Source organism: Cinclus cinclus, chromosome 4 (assembly GCF_963662255.1).
Source record: "Cinclus cinclus chromosome 4, bCinCin1.1, whole genome shotgun sequence".
Classification (NCBI taxonomy): Eukaryota; Metazoa; Chordata; class Aves; order Passeriformes; family Cinclidae; genus Cinclus; species Cinclus cinclus.
Genome location: NC_085049.1, coordinates 49979310 through 49994888, shown reverse-complemented (window position 1 = coordinate 49994888; position 15579 = coordinate 49979310). Strand labels below are relative to the sequence as shown.

Sequence of the window (15579 nt, the reverse complement as noted above, 5' to 3'; positions counted from 1 at the left end):
ATACTCCCAAGGTATCCCTGAAGGCATGTGATTCTCTCCTCTTCGTAGCCTCACCTTATAATATTCTATTCCCACATGACAAAAATTGTGATATTTTTGTGGTTATTCATTTATTAGTATGTCTGAGGAACAGAAAAGATTTCTACAGAGTTCTATGGAAAATTACATTTGTAAGAAGAACTGGCCTCTGGCAAACTATGCTTTCATTCTTCAATCTAGAGAGGAACATGAGGATGGGGTCTTTTTTACACTATCACTGTCACAGCTCGCATTACCACGCACTCTCCAGCTGTAAACAGAGTGGATGAAGTGCTCTGATTGTATAAATGAACTTATTTGGCCTGAGCAGAAGCATTTGCCCAGATGAGGGCAAAGATCAGGACAAGGAAGGCACAGTAAGGGGCAATGCTATGGCAAAAAACTTGGGGATTCCTGGCACAGTGAGTGAGTCAGGGACTAGAAGGCCCTGCAGACATCTTGAGTCTTAAATATCAACCAGATGATACAACAGCCATCTGCAAAGTAGTTCTTTATTCTGCCCCTAGTTAAGACAGATCCTGCTGCAACTTGGGAATGACCGACTTGTTCGTGTTTCATTTTAGTTTTATTTCCACTGGTTTCAGTTACTGTTCTTCCATTATTCTGTTTGCTTGCTTTCCTGCTTGCAGTTGAATGCCCTTTTCAGAGGTGCTTCATTTTGCTGGAAAGAAGACCTTACTGTTACTCAGAAAAAGGAGGAATGCATTTCCTTTGTTTATAGTCACAATGTTATTTTGACATAAAGATGAGCATGGCCCTCGGTGGTCCAAAACTCTGTAAAGGAGATGGCAGCAATCAAAGTACGGCAGGAGTGCACACAGCGCAGAACACAGACCCAGCAGACTCTAGATGCTACTGTATGAAATTGTACCATTCAGCTCTCCACAGGGATTGCTATTTGTTTGTCAGCCCAGGTGGCTGTGATGTCTGTCTTTTCCCATTCCAGTTGATCCACCAGGAAAATTGATTATGCATTATGTAGCTGACGCCAGTTACCTGTCATGTTGTCATGTTGTCTCTGCCTTGTCCCTCTCAATTTACTGCTACTTTTTTTATAGTTACTGTGTAATTTTCTTTGGAAAGAAAACATCTTTTTGTGCTTTCACACAGTAGGATGAAATACTAGGCCTTGAGGTAGGGTTTACAGTGCAAATGTATAAAAATTATTTAAAACAAAATAATTTCTTTTCTTTACATGAAGCATTATAGCTTAAGAACTGAAGGGAAAGTTTAATTTTTTTCACTGGGATCAGCCAAAGACAATGCCCAGTGTATTTGACCTCATTAAGAAAGTGTTTCCAAATATTGTACTTTTGATGGCAAGACTCTCCAAAGCTTTGTAGGCATGGGATGTTATATTTGGGTTTATCGATATTTTAAAATTACGTGAAAGTACGAACTTTGTGTGTCAAGTTTTGATAGTTTAGCTCTTTCCCCTTTAAAATAAGTTTACTAGTGGACTTCTAAGCCTGACTGACTTTTGAAAGACATCTGAAGTCATTACCGTGGGCATTTCTTGGTTGCTGGGAGGGAATGCACAGGTTGAAGTCAGCTTAAACCTGTTGCTGTCTTCAAAGCCACTTTTTCTATTTTCTCAGTATTTATAATTGTTGGGTTGAACCATATATACAGCTCCCCCGTGCTGATCTGTCTGGCTCAGGAAAATAAGGCATTCTGTTATTTTAGGGAAGTCCATATGCACAACAAGTTGACCCTCAACTGACACAGCCATTTATCTGCAATAAAGGCCATCCACTTGTCCCCTTGGTGTTGAGGTAAATTCCTATATGATACCTGTGACTACTTCCAGAATTCTTTTTTAAGCTTCATGGGTTTATCATCCTTGTCTGTCTTCTCTGAGCTTTATTTCATGGTAGAGATCTTTGACTGATCACACAGAATTGGCAATATTGCAAATGACAGCAAATATTCATGGAAGATTAAAAACATGTTAAGCAATTTGTATGTGCATTTATCCCTTTTTCTTTAACCAGTCCAGTTAAACACATTCATATAATAAAGATGAAGTTTCTAAAATTCATGGCTTTGGTCAAGTCTTCTGGAACACAGAAGTCCTAACATGGAAATTTCATCAACAGATAAAATCAAATTATGATACTGCACAGATTAAGGGAGAAGAAGGCGTCAGTCCTATGAATGATTCTCTCCATTACTTCATTAGTTCTCTGATAACCAAAACAAAGATTTGTTTTTAAATGTTTTATAAAGATATCCATGAAATTCTATTCAGTTATTACAGAAGGTCTTCAGAGAATAATTTAAAAGAAATTTAATTAACTTTTAATTTTTATTTAAAAATTAGGATATGTATTAAGTTCCTAGGCATAATGTTATCTGAAGATCTAGTGAATGTTGTATGCACATATGTTCATACAGTTTTACATAAGCTATGCATTAGCAGACAAAATATTTTAAATTTCCACATAATTTGTAGAAAAAATGAAAATCAAGTTGAATAGCACCCCGAGGCAAAAGATAAAACAAATCTTTTTGCAAAGCTTGACATAATCAGAGGGCAAGGATGTTTTCAAGTATTTTATTTCTACAGTTATGGGATTGCTTGGCTGCCTTATATAAAGTGCAAAGATGAATAGCTTTTTTATACCCTCTGTGTTTGCAAAATTTCCTCATTCAGTTCTCATGCCTGAGAAAGTGTTTTGATATGATTGCAATGCTTTGGGGTTTGGTTTGTTTGGAGTTTGGAGAGAGGAGAGGGTTGGGGTTTTTTTCATAAAGGTCTAAAGAGGAAATGAACACTGAAATGTTGTCACTGAATTTTAATTTTAATTATTTTAGGGATTTTTTTTTTTTGCCACTGAATGCAGCTGAAAAATAACTCCAAATTTTAAAGAATTTAAGTACATAGAATACATTGCGTTCTTACGGCATGAGACATATATATTTCACTTTAAATAGAAAATTGCTTTCTCATAACACTGTTAATAAAATCTCAAATAATAAAGGCTAGAAGTGAAGATTTTAGACAAGACACAGCTTTACAGAATATTGAAAAACAATTGATTCAGAAAAGATGACAAAGAAAAGAGGTGCTGCAAGGTGTTTTCTTGAGTTCTTTAAAGTGAACTGATTTTCTTGCACGCCAGTAGTGCTAAGATAGATGACTACCTACATAAATATCTTTAGAACTTTTAGTAGTATGATGGTCACATGCTAAATATAGCGCAGGCAGCAAGGCAGCGCCTTTTGGTGCACCAAGTCAGATTTCCAGTTCATCAAGCAGGTCGAGACACTACAGGGTGCACTGCCCAAGTTTATGGAGACATTCGTTACCTTTCCAAACTAGTTTAGCACCCAGGGAAGGATTTTTCCTGCCAGATTACCCACAGACAGTTTACAGACAAACTGTGAGATAGCTGTGGTACGTGTGAGAGAGCTGAAGCTGGGCTGAGTTGTAGGTGCATGGCCACAACTGGGACAAAGTTTCATGGGCAGCCAGCCTGCAGCCCTCGGGTGGTAACCAGACTCTCTGCAGCCTTCTCCAGAGAATACTTGGCTACTTATTCCTGGGATTCTTTCATTTCTCCTTGTCACAGCCCTTGTCAAACAATATAAATTTACAAGTACTAAGCTGGATGTCTGAAACAGATACATCCCACATATTTTAGCTGTATACTAAATACATTCTAGACAACTATCTTTCTGTGATGCCACAGATTTTAGGGCTTCAGACTGAGAGGATTATGTCTCTAAATCAAAGTTTGTGAAGTATAGCATGATTGCTGCAATTAGAAGTTTTCTTCACTACACTTAACTAAGTCCCACTGGTATTTTTTTTTTTTTCACTAGTGCAGAAGCACACACATTCCCTAGATAATGGAGAACTAGTGAGGTGTCATTTTCTGCAGGATTTATGTTACTATTATATTCTAAGTCTAGATTTTTATGAGATTTAAACATATCTGGTGAGAGTATTTAATAGTCTGTATGTGTGTATTTGTGATTGTGCATGAATTTCACTAAAATGCCACTTTAGAAATATAATTTTTATTTTCTATCCCCTTCATATGACTCCATCATATCTAGTGGTGGTAGGTGTGATCCTAAACAGAGCTTTCCTAAGCAGAAGAGCTCAAAGTTGTCCTGAACATTATCATGTGTGTTTGTTTAGTTATCAGTAGAAACAATTAGTAGTAGCAAAAGGGGACAGATGCAACATTGAATTGATAGTAATGTGGTAGGATAATGAACTTCAAAGGGAAACAGAAGCTCTGCAGCACCTCAAAAGCAACTAGAGTTGTTTGAAGCATAACTTTTGTTTAGAGCACTAGACATGGATCAGCAAATATTATTTCATTTTCAAAGTGATATTCACACTTCAAACAAGCCTGTTTCTGTAATATGTGTGTGAAGATTAGCTAGCAAACCTTCCCCTTGCACTGTCTTGTAGTAAACATTTTAAATATAACTTTAATAAATAAATAAATCTCTGTGTTTGTCAATTTCTGATTTTTCCTTTTCATGGACAAACATGGATAGTGTTAGGTGGAGTCATCTAAATTATTTAAAAAATAAACAAAACTTACTTGAAGTTTATACATTGTGTAATGTTTATCTGAAGTGATCATACACCTAAGTGGCTAGATCTAGGAAATCATGCAACAAAACTCACAGATGTGCATGCATTTGTCATCAGAATAGATAACTCACCATTTCATAGAAGTCATGGACTACATCCCAGTTTTGGGGTACTGTTCCTCTGGAAGTCATGCTGTTCTTCTGCATTGCACAGGCACTGCTGATGCCTGAAGGACTAAATAAAAAATGTGGATGAAGATGCATGAATTGCCTGGGCTCTGAGAAGAATCTGCCTCTGGACCATCTGCCCATCCAATGGGCAGCTAAAGAATGTATTACAGCTAACAAGGCCTGCATTTTGATGGAAATTTCCTATTTATTGCACAGCATCACTGGAGTCCTACAGAGCTCTTGATTAGCAGTATTTTATGTGTTGAACTATTGCTTTGTTATGATCTGGTTATTAAGAAATACCTCTGCTCATATTAAAGTGCAAACAAGATCATGTGCCAAAGTCAATAATATGGATCTTATAAAACAGTGAGAGAGATAGAAATTGGAGGGGGAGAAAGGGACAGCAGAGCAAGAATTGAAAAACCTCAAGGAGTTTTATATCAACTACCATGTAATCTTAAAAAAAAAACCAAAAAAAACCCAGAACAGATGCCAGTGTCTTAATGGTAACATAATTTTAAGATGTTTTATTATTCCTATATTTCCAATAAAGGCATGGAGATTATTAAGATCTTGTTGCTTATACAATTTATAATGCAGAATACACCATTCTTTAATTTGGTTTTCTTGGCATCTGTAACTACACTGTATATTTTCCCTCAGGACAAAGTCTATGTCAGTAACTACCAATTCATCATATTTCCTGATGAACAACAGCTGTGACTAATTATCTTGTTTTCAGCACTGAAGTTTTTAAATTTTATTTCAATAGTATAGAAAAAATGAAAGATTTCTGTTAAAATTTTCAGTGTATGAAACAAGGTTCAGTGAATATCCCAAGCAAAATTGTGATTCCTTAATGAGATACATATTTGTAATTTGTGGATATTACCTAATTCTAAACTAGACTGACTGGAAAGAAAGCACACCAACATATGAAGAAAAAGTCATATATATTCAGTCATCCAACAGAAAGCAGATTAGTGAAATCCATGGCTTAAATTATCTCCCGCACACACATCAAGGAAGTACTATATGTAAAAGCAGTACCATCACAGTATACACTGTAGGCCTCTAAGTTAAAGGATCTGCAAATAAAGTGGAATTCACAGCTGTGAAACCATATATACAGATTCATTGTCATGGACTCAAAAAATGGAAGTATCTTCCAAATGTCATTTATCCCATCTTTGTCCATTGAAACAAGACCATAAGCCCTCATAAACATTCGCCTCAATTGTCAGTGAAAGTGTCACCATATCATTCCTGCATGGCCAGGCTTGTTGCTTAATTCTTACAGAGGGTTTTCCTAGCACTGCACTGAACTGCTCTGGCAGCAGTTTAACCTTGTTGTGCCTTGGGACACTTGTCTTGTTGTCTTCCCTAAGAACCAAACCCTCATAAGGCTCCAGTTGAACACTAGTGCCTAGAAGAATGGGATAATTACTACCAATTTGTACTTTCTATTTTCATTTTTTTTTTTTGAGGGGCAATGGGGATGGCAAGATTGTTGCCCCCAGGGTTACCAATTTTGAAGTGATCCCTGATGGCCAGTTTTCTTTGGGAAATTTATTTACTTCTCACAGTGAAGCTTTAGTTCTGCTGGGACAGGTCAGACCAGAAGCAGCCATCTACAGTGCACAAGAGAGCACTCCCAATTGTCCTTATAGAAAAAACCCTACAGAGGAAAAAAAAAAAGGAAATTCAAGGCTTCAGTTCCTTCCAACCCAAAAGATATAAATGGATGACCAGCTTGTATATAGAATATCTAATGTTTGCATCCTCAAGGATCCATTAGCAATTATTCTTGCCAGGAAAAGATCAAATGTAGTTTATACAAAAAGATCAGTTGATGGGAAAAGTCAATTAGGATTTTCTGTAAAAATCTTTCTCTGAAAAGAAAAAAGAAAAGAAAAGCTCCACATTTTAACTTGATTTTTTTTCTTTGTTAGAATCTAGTATTATTAATATTCTGAAGTTTGGAGGTTATTCAAAATAATAGAATTAAGCATGTTTGCACTTTCTTCATCCTCCTCTTTTCCTGTAGTTTCACACTGAGGAAATTAATTTAAAAATTGGAAACTGGAAAACTGTAAAATTCTGGAAAAAAATAAATAAATTTAAACTATTAAATTATTAAATGTTAATTATTTGGTACAAATTCTGAAAGGATAAAACGTATGGTTTTGCTGTGAAGAAAGGTTGGGTTCTGAATCAGAACAGGGGACTTGTTGACCTATTAATAATAACTGAATATGTGGTCATGGATAAAATTTACCCAGAGACATTGCTGAGAAAGCAGAGAATACAAGTGTCAGGACAGTTACACAAAATGAGAGAGAAGAAAAGGTCTTGCTGTATTTTGTCAAATTTGCCTGGAAGAAAACAAGTTGCTCTGAGGAGAATCAAATTGAAGTCAGGAAAGTAAAGAGTTTGGAAACTGAGTCAGGGATGCTAAAAAACAACCAGACTAGAAATCTGGAATTGGCACCAAAACAAGCTTTACATTCCTTATCCAACATTATAATAAAAGACCTATTCTGTTTACTGGTAAGTATGTGTTGCTTCTTATAGTCACCCTTCATCTATCCTCTCTGTCAGGATTTATTTTAGGTTGTTTCTTAGGGCCATATTCTGACCTCAATATGCTTTATAGTAAGGGTGGTATGTGTGCATTGGTGTGCTGCAGCCATTGTACAGTCTGTAAAGCACTTCAATAATTTACATATTATCCAGGCGCATTCTTTTTATAACTTTGTGTTTATTTTAAATTTAGGAGGAAAAAAAAAAGGTAGGATGGCAAGCATAAAGCAGAAAATCAGACTGTGCTGGCAGTGGAAAGTTTTGCTGGCAGTTGTAGTCCTGTATTTCAATGCAGCAATTTATTTTGTGCTTATGCTACTTCTCTGTGACCATTTCACATCTTTAATAATTAAGTATCTGGAAAAATGTATAAGTGATTAATCAGAATTAAATTAATCTCATTTTCTGTAAAATTATTTTTAAAATTAGTCATAGTCTGTTATTTTAGATCACATTTTTGTCTTTTTAGTTCTTGATAGATGAAAATTTTTGCAGCTGTGGAGGAGTAAAATTGATATGAATTTTTATGCAGTACAATATTTAGTCAATCAAGGTGTATTGGCATAAACATATTTTATGCTAAAGGACATAACTTGGAAATTATGATATGCTGTAGTTGGCAACCTAGCTGTATCTGCAAATTATTTATGTAATTTTGAGAAAAATTTAATATTAATATCTGTAAAACAAAGGCCTTAATTGTTAAATAGAAAAAAGTTAATATAATTCCCCTTATTATATAGCTGACTGACTTCCATACTACAGTAGTATGAATTAAGGAAATAATCCCTATAGTTGCAACTAATGACACTTTCATCCCATTTCTGGAAAGTGTTCTGCCATCATGCTGCACATGAGTAATACTTCTGCAAAAAACAGTCCTGTGTGTATAGTAAAACATTCTGAACACACATTGTAAGCCAGTCTGCAGTTTCATCCTACACTGTATATAAGATGATGAGTTTTTTAAAAGCCTGAATTACCAATTAAAATTACCAATTAAAAAACCTGAATTACCAATACAGTTTTATTATGTTTGCAGATGTTTATATGAGTGATGTTTTATCCCATCCCTTTCCAGTACTAGTCCAACAGATATTTAATTTGCTTATAGACTCTCAGTGCCTCAGTGTTCCCATCAGCCAGGAGCAAAGCACTAAAGACACAATTAGTGTTACTTGAAAGTAACAGGATGTACTACTGTCATTCACTGTGATATCTGTTCCAAACCAAACCAATCTGGTTTACATGATCTGCAAGACAGGAGACCTTTAAATTTTCAGTCTGCCTTTTTTATGGGGAAAGAAAAAAGATTTTAAGTTGATTGTTGTTCATAAATATGGGAGAATGATTCATTTGGTATAATTGGATTGGTTACATTATAATAAAAATATTAAAAAGTATTAAAAAGCTATATTTTTATAATTATTTTAAAAATCTGCTTTTTTAAGGGGTGGAGGTTGTCAAGTCCTATGAAGCCTCAAGCTTTATAGCTTGATGCTAGGGATTAAAAATAAATAACATCAAATTTTTGTCATCTGCTATCTTGCGCTTGCTGCAGTTTTTTTAAGTTTTTGTCAGCTCGCATCTCTTATCATAAAGAGTCTCACAGAACACAGAAGATTCTAGTAAGAAAAGTAAAATCTGTTGTTAATTACATTATGCCTGCCCCCCCCCCCCCCCCTTTTTTTCTTTCCTTCTGTTTTATTTTTAATAGACCAATACCTGCTGGGCGGACATTATTCTTCAGAAAGCATAAATTTTAGAGATCAGTACACAACAGATAATACAGAGCACCAAATCGAAATTATTTAAATAGAGAAAGTGGGAAAATATTAATAAACCAACATATTACATACTTTATTTTGAAGTTTTCCATTAAAAATAGTTTAACTGTGAAAAAGCCAGGAATGCCAACTGGACACTTTTTAGCTGGTTTCACATAAAATTTACACTTTTAGATGACAATTTTTCAAGCTAATTTGGGAAAGAGATTTGTGTTTGGCTGTATGGTACTGATTAGAGAGTTATATATGGATCACTGTTTGTGGTTATATTGCTAAATAATCATTATTTATTGTCATTATTGCCTTAGATTTGAGTGAAAACTACCATAGCATATATCTTCTGTCTGTAGTGTCAGATTTCTTCCTGAAGTACTCCTGTGTGGGAAAATTGTTGCCAGGAACTGAGCCATTGCCATAATACTCATGTAATTGTGGAGGTTCTCTTTGACTTCAAAAATCTGATTGGAATTTACCTTTATATGGCAAGTGTGTACTAGCAAAAATAGGCAGAATAAATAATAAATGCTGACAGTGGTTCATTCTTACCATTATCTTTGAGTTTCCCATTGTCTAGAATGGCTGTCACGTCAACTAATATGTAAACAGATGCATTTAGGGCTTCTTTCTAATTTAATTTTGAAATATAATTTTGAATACTATGGTACTCTTGCTCTACAAAATCATGAAAGTAATGTGATACAGCTGGTGAATTTAGGTGACGTTTCTATAAAATTCAGATTACATAGGTCGCAAAACTACAAAGCTACACCAAATTATTTCTATTCAGATCCATTCAATAATTATCTTAATCACTCAGGCACCCTCCAGCCTCTGCTCCAACTGTATTTCAGCTGCTACACCAGGGAAGTCCTGGAATTTTGTTTATTGGCAACTCCTAGTGGTCCTTTTAGTGGCTACAAATTTCTGTTGAATTGGTTTTCAAGGCTTAATTTCATAGGCCAAGTGTTAAATGAAAAAGACAAGCAGTAGTTAAGACAGGCTCTGAAATTATGTTTATTCAGATGGGGAAAACATTGCTCTTTCTCAGATAATTAATCTTGAAAAAAAATTGCAAACATCTTTATCATGGTATAGTATAAAATCAGGGCAATCAGTGGAATTATTTTCATATAGTTTTAATTCACTTCAGTTCTTAATTAACTTTACTGCCATACAACTTCTTTATGAGCTTTAAGAGTGCAGTTGTGCCTGTCAGCTCCTATTAGTTATGCAACAGATATTATCTTCAGGGTTCCCAAAGTATGACTGACTGTCGTGGTCACTGACCATGCAAGATCTCTGCTGCAAACAGTAATTCCATATGACAGTATTCCCTTGATCCCTGTACATATATATGAGGGAATTGCATGAGCAGAGGTCATTATCATCACATGTAATTTATTACATAACTGGGTGTTATGTTAAAACAAAAGTATGCTTTGCTTAGGATAGAACCTGTGGGGAAAAAAATGTTTCCTGAAGCATTGGTCACAGGGATATCTTGGATAAATAGGTTGCTTTTAAAATCAGTTTTACATACAATTTTGGAAGTATTTGCAAGTTGTGAGGTGTTATCCTAGTTATTAATTTATGAAAACAGATGTGACAGAAATAATTAGTAAAGCTCTAGGGAAAACTCCTTTACTTTGAGACTTTCCCTGTAAAAGACTTATGATATAAACACAATGAATAAAGCCCTCTTTCTGTCATCGTTCAGCTCAGAGAATTCCAAGCTTTTCACAAACGAGCAGTCTCCAGTACTTCAGATGAAGTTGGACACCTGAGTTCCAGACGTATGAAGAGGTGACTGTTTGTTGTGAGTGCTTGCACTGCAGGTGTGTCAAAAGCACAGAGAAATTTCATAGAGCAGCACAGCAACTGAATAACCAATAGCCTTGAAAGGACAATGTTTGCCACTCAAGTAACAAAATCTGAAACACTGGACACAGGTAGCCCAGCTAAGGCAGATGCTAATAGATTTTATAAATATAAACTGAAGATATTTGGAGGCTGAAACAACATTATGTCAGGTATGGGACTCTCTGGGAGCAGAATTTGTAGTAATGATTTGCTTAAAAGGAAGGAAAAATTTACATTGATGAGCAGACAAAATTACCCTAAGAATAAATTCCATGCTATTCAGCAAACTAGTAGGAACTTCATTCCTTTGTTATTTGAGTTTATATTGACCAAAGCATTAGGGATTGTACTGGAAGAGGCCTTGCCTTGGCACCACAAATATATGGAATTTGATAAACATAACTATTTTATTTGCAAGGAAAGCAGCAAATGCATGTTACCAAACTGGTTTGCCTTACTGTAGTTCAGAACTCGAACTGTAAGTCACCAGATGACATTTGTTATCCTTTCCACCACCTGTCACCCATCCGGATGCCCAAGCATATGCCAAAATGCCTATCTTAATTCCAGCTGAAACAATACCAAGAAATGAGAAAATATAAACAGCAATAACACACACCCTAGATTGCACTGAAAAATTATTCTGTGAGTCTCTGAAAGTATTATAGACACTAATCCATGTGTATGTTAATTAGTAACAAGGGCTCCACCCTGTAGGGCTGTAGAAAAATATGTGTTTATGTGTGGTTTTGTGCCTCAAAATTCTGATTGATTATGAGTTGAGATAATTAGCTTTCTATTAACTATGACTTTTCATTCAGTATGTAACATTACTTATAACCTTAGGGACAGGAGATGTTTTTAAAAAAATCTGAACAGAATAACACTGCTGGACTGGTGGTTTTTGAACCCCAGTTTAAAACCTGCAGGTAGAAGTTTTAATAATAATTTTGGAAAGCAAGAGAGGAGTGTTGCAGTGTAAATCACAATTTTGAAGCTCAGCTAAGTGTTTTAACATCAAAGTATACTGTGCGGTCTTAAATGTATCTGACCACTAAGATGTAAAAAACAAGTACTGATTAGAAGGTACGACAAAAAGCATCATTACATGGTTCATGTGATCAGTAGCCAGTGTCTAAAACAAAATCCATTGAGGACATCAGAACACTCTCTTTCTTACCATGCAGTTTGCATGGAGCTCTGCATTGTGCTTCCTGTTCCAGCTGCTGAAAAATTAAAAACCAAAAAACACCCTTAGTTACGTGTTTCAGAATATCACTTGAAATTTATTTGAATAACTTTTAGTATATAATACCATATACTGTTAACTATTTAAGACTTGACTAAAACAGAATGGGACTAGGAATACCCACCAAAGTTTTTGTTTTATGTGAACCCGTTCAGTTCAGATAAAAGCTGTTTTCTGCAGCTTGAGGAGAAGCAGCAAACCAAGCCCATTTGAGATTATCACAAGCTTTTCTCTCAAAGAAGTAGATTTAGTCTCAGGTTCATCCTACTGGCTGAGAAAATAAACCACCTGGACATGTTTTTTTTGTTGTTTTTTTTAAACTGCTTTCCCTTGGAGTGCAGTTTAACTTCTTGCTTGTGGGCTGGTGGGGCTCTTATGCACTGACTGTTCTGGTCAAATTAAAATTCACCTGGTATTTAAAAAAAAAAATATATATATATATATATATATATATATATATATATATGTATAAATATCTTTGTTAAACAGCAATGCTGTTCAAAACTTTTTTCTCAAAACATGATTACAAATCTTAAAGGCTTTTCATCCTTTACCTTACTGAGTTTGTGAAATATATAGCATCTTTTTGCTATAAAGGATAAAATTAAGCAATACAGCCTAGTATATCTTAAGCCTGTGAACATGGAGTGAAATCTTTTCCTTATTGAAATTAATGACAACTCTACGGCTGCCCTTTGTATAGACAAAAATTTATGTGTATTGCTGAAGAGTTACAGCAATGGTACATTCAAGACATTTTAATACAAGTTTTGAAAACTAAAATATGCTTTTCAGAATACCTATTAGTTTCATGCATAAAACTTAACATCAGGAAAAGCTTAAAATTCAGTTTCATTTTATCTTGTTAATTCATAGGAAATTCTTTCCAACTAAAACCATCTTTTTCTGAGTCATCACAGCCTTTCACTTTAATGACTGAATACATTTTAATGGCTAACTTCAATATTAAGTAAAGTATTTTTTTCACAACTCATATATTAGTTATGTTAAGCTGATATTAGGTAGATTTTTATTAGTGAATAACTTAACTTTTTTCTCACATGCCCTATTGCAAAGGCTGCCTTATGGAGTGGCAAGAATGCTCCTAAGTGGGTTTGTTGAGTTGAAATTCCTTATGTGTGAAATGTGGTGTCTCTGTTGCTATGGAATTGGCCAGTTCTGTTCTTCTGGTGTGGTTCTGATGGCTTATGTATGGGAGATGTTGCCATCATTTTTAATCCTCCTTTGTTTCTAAACTTAAATCAGTAGTTACCTTTTATTAGCTAAGTCAAGCCTTGGAATGATTTTGGTAGATGCAGAAGCTTGCATATGCTATTTTAGCTTGTGTTGATGATTTCTAAATATTTTTTAAATGCTCAAACTCTAGAATGAACATGGAATTGATTATCCTAGTGCTTACATCTTGAGTAACTTCATATGTAATTTTATTCTACAGGAATTTGCTGCACTGACAAAAGAATTAAATGCATGCAGGGAACAGCTGCTTGAAAAAGAGGAAGAGATTTCAGAACTAAAAGCTGAAAGAAACAACACAAGAGTAAGTACACAGCAGACCTTTTCTGGATATCATGTGTGTGTAAATTTACATATAAATCTAGATCTTGATATCTAGGAATAAGAAGACAAAAATCCAGCATTTTCATGACTGGAGGAGATTCTAAGTAGCAGGACATATCTACCATGCTACAGTCCTGAAGGAAATGAGTGTATTAGCCAGTTATATTGCAAAAAATTACAGTTACCTGAGATTTAGTACGTAACATGGTAAAGTCATTCAGTTTAAATGTCTTTTAAAGCAAGGGACTCATGCAACCTTCCCAGCCTGAGTAGCTTGCACATATCCTCATCTCCTATCAAGGCAAAAGGTAAGGTTACAACAGACAAGTTTTGACTTTTGCCTTGGATTTGATATGAATGAGGGTGAGATAAAGGCTGCCACACATACCAACCACAGGCAGCCTGTTGTGACCCTTGAATTAAATGTAATTTGCTATGCAGCTGGGTGAGGACAAGATTCAGTCCTGAAATTTATCATGTTCTGCTTCAATCAGAAGGTACTATTCTGTCTGGGAACAAGAATATATTATAGAGCACCTTCTGAAAATTCTCAAACGATGGACAGAATTGTTTTCAGAATAAAATAATTTGCATGTAAAAATGTCTGGGCAAAGCAGAATTGATCTAGTAACACAAGAGGGTAGCAGAGGAGACTTTATGGTGTTTGTGGAAAGGAGTGAGAAAAGAGATGGAGTAGTGCCAGATCAGGTGGGAGTAAGGCTGGTAGTGAACATATAAAACAGATCTCAGAGGTTGAACACCAAGGATGATTTCACATATCCATATTTTGTTCTTCTGAGATCTGTGTAACTTTACCCATTTTCCTCTTCTTAATAAACTAATAGAACTTTGGATGCTCAGTTAACATCTCTTCTTTGTCAGCTAATTTGCATTTTGAAGAGAATCTAACAATATATATGCCAAAAGACCTGAGAGAGGGGCTTTCTCCGTTTTCTTTCTCCCATCTATAGCACCAAAGAGTGCCACAGAGGTCAGAAATTCAAGGGAGGACAGATGAAACAGGTGCCTATAAAGAGGCAAAGTTGACCCATCTACATCTATGCTTTCCTGGATGTTCAGCAGATGGTCACATTTAGTATAAAGTTCTTAGAGGTGATGGGTTTGGAAAAGTTTATGGGAGGTATATGTGGGAGCTAATTTTTCTCCTATTAATTAATTAATCAATTTTGAGAAACATGTAGGAATTGCACTGCATTTTCCAGGTTTAGCAAATCAAGTCAGCTAAAGAAAACTGAAGACTTTCTATAGCTACTTAATTGATCAGTAACTCCTACATGCGTAATATTTTGGTATTTAATAAAAAAATGCTTTATCCATTTCACTCCAAAGTCCACTGAACACCAGCTTCAGTGTGTTAAAGCTGCAGTGCACCAATACATAGTGTGAGTCTGATATAAGCAGTGCAGACTAGCAAAATTTCCAGGACAGCTTAGTAGCCAAAGATAGACATTTGCTGAAGAACTGTGAGAGAAAAGGAAGATGACTCAACTGCAAGTCATCTCCTAAGTCAGACTTATCTCTGTCATAGGCAGTTTCTTATTTTATTCATATTTTATTGTCTCTGTTCCTTATTGAATGGTTTATGAGACATCTGCAATTATGCACTGCACTTTCATTATACCTATAGATCAGAACGTAACCTATATTTTATTATTCAAATTCTAAATACGGTTTTACCTATTTTAGCTCATTTTCTCATTGGTCCTTTTAACTAAATCAATTTCATGGGTG

General features: G+C 35.2%; 1 protein-coding gene across 7 annotated transcripts in view; it reads left to right on the top strand.

Moving 5' to 3' along the window:
- PPFIA2 (PTPRF interacting protein alpha 2) overlaps nt 1-15579 on the top strand; it is a 264534-nt gene that overhangs the window by 143931 nt on the left and 105024 nt on the right. For all 7 annotated transcript variants that reach the window (XM_062491235.1, XM_062491236.1, XM_062491231.1 and 4 more), the window contains one exon: nt 13706-13807. In XM_062491235.1, coding sequence (XP_062347219.1) covers nt 13706-13807 — 102 coding nt within the window. The remainder of the gene's footprint in view (nt 1-13705; nt 13808-15579) is intronic.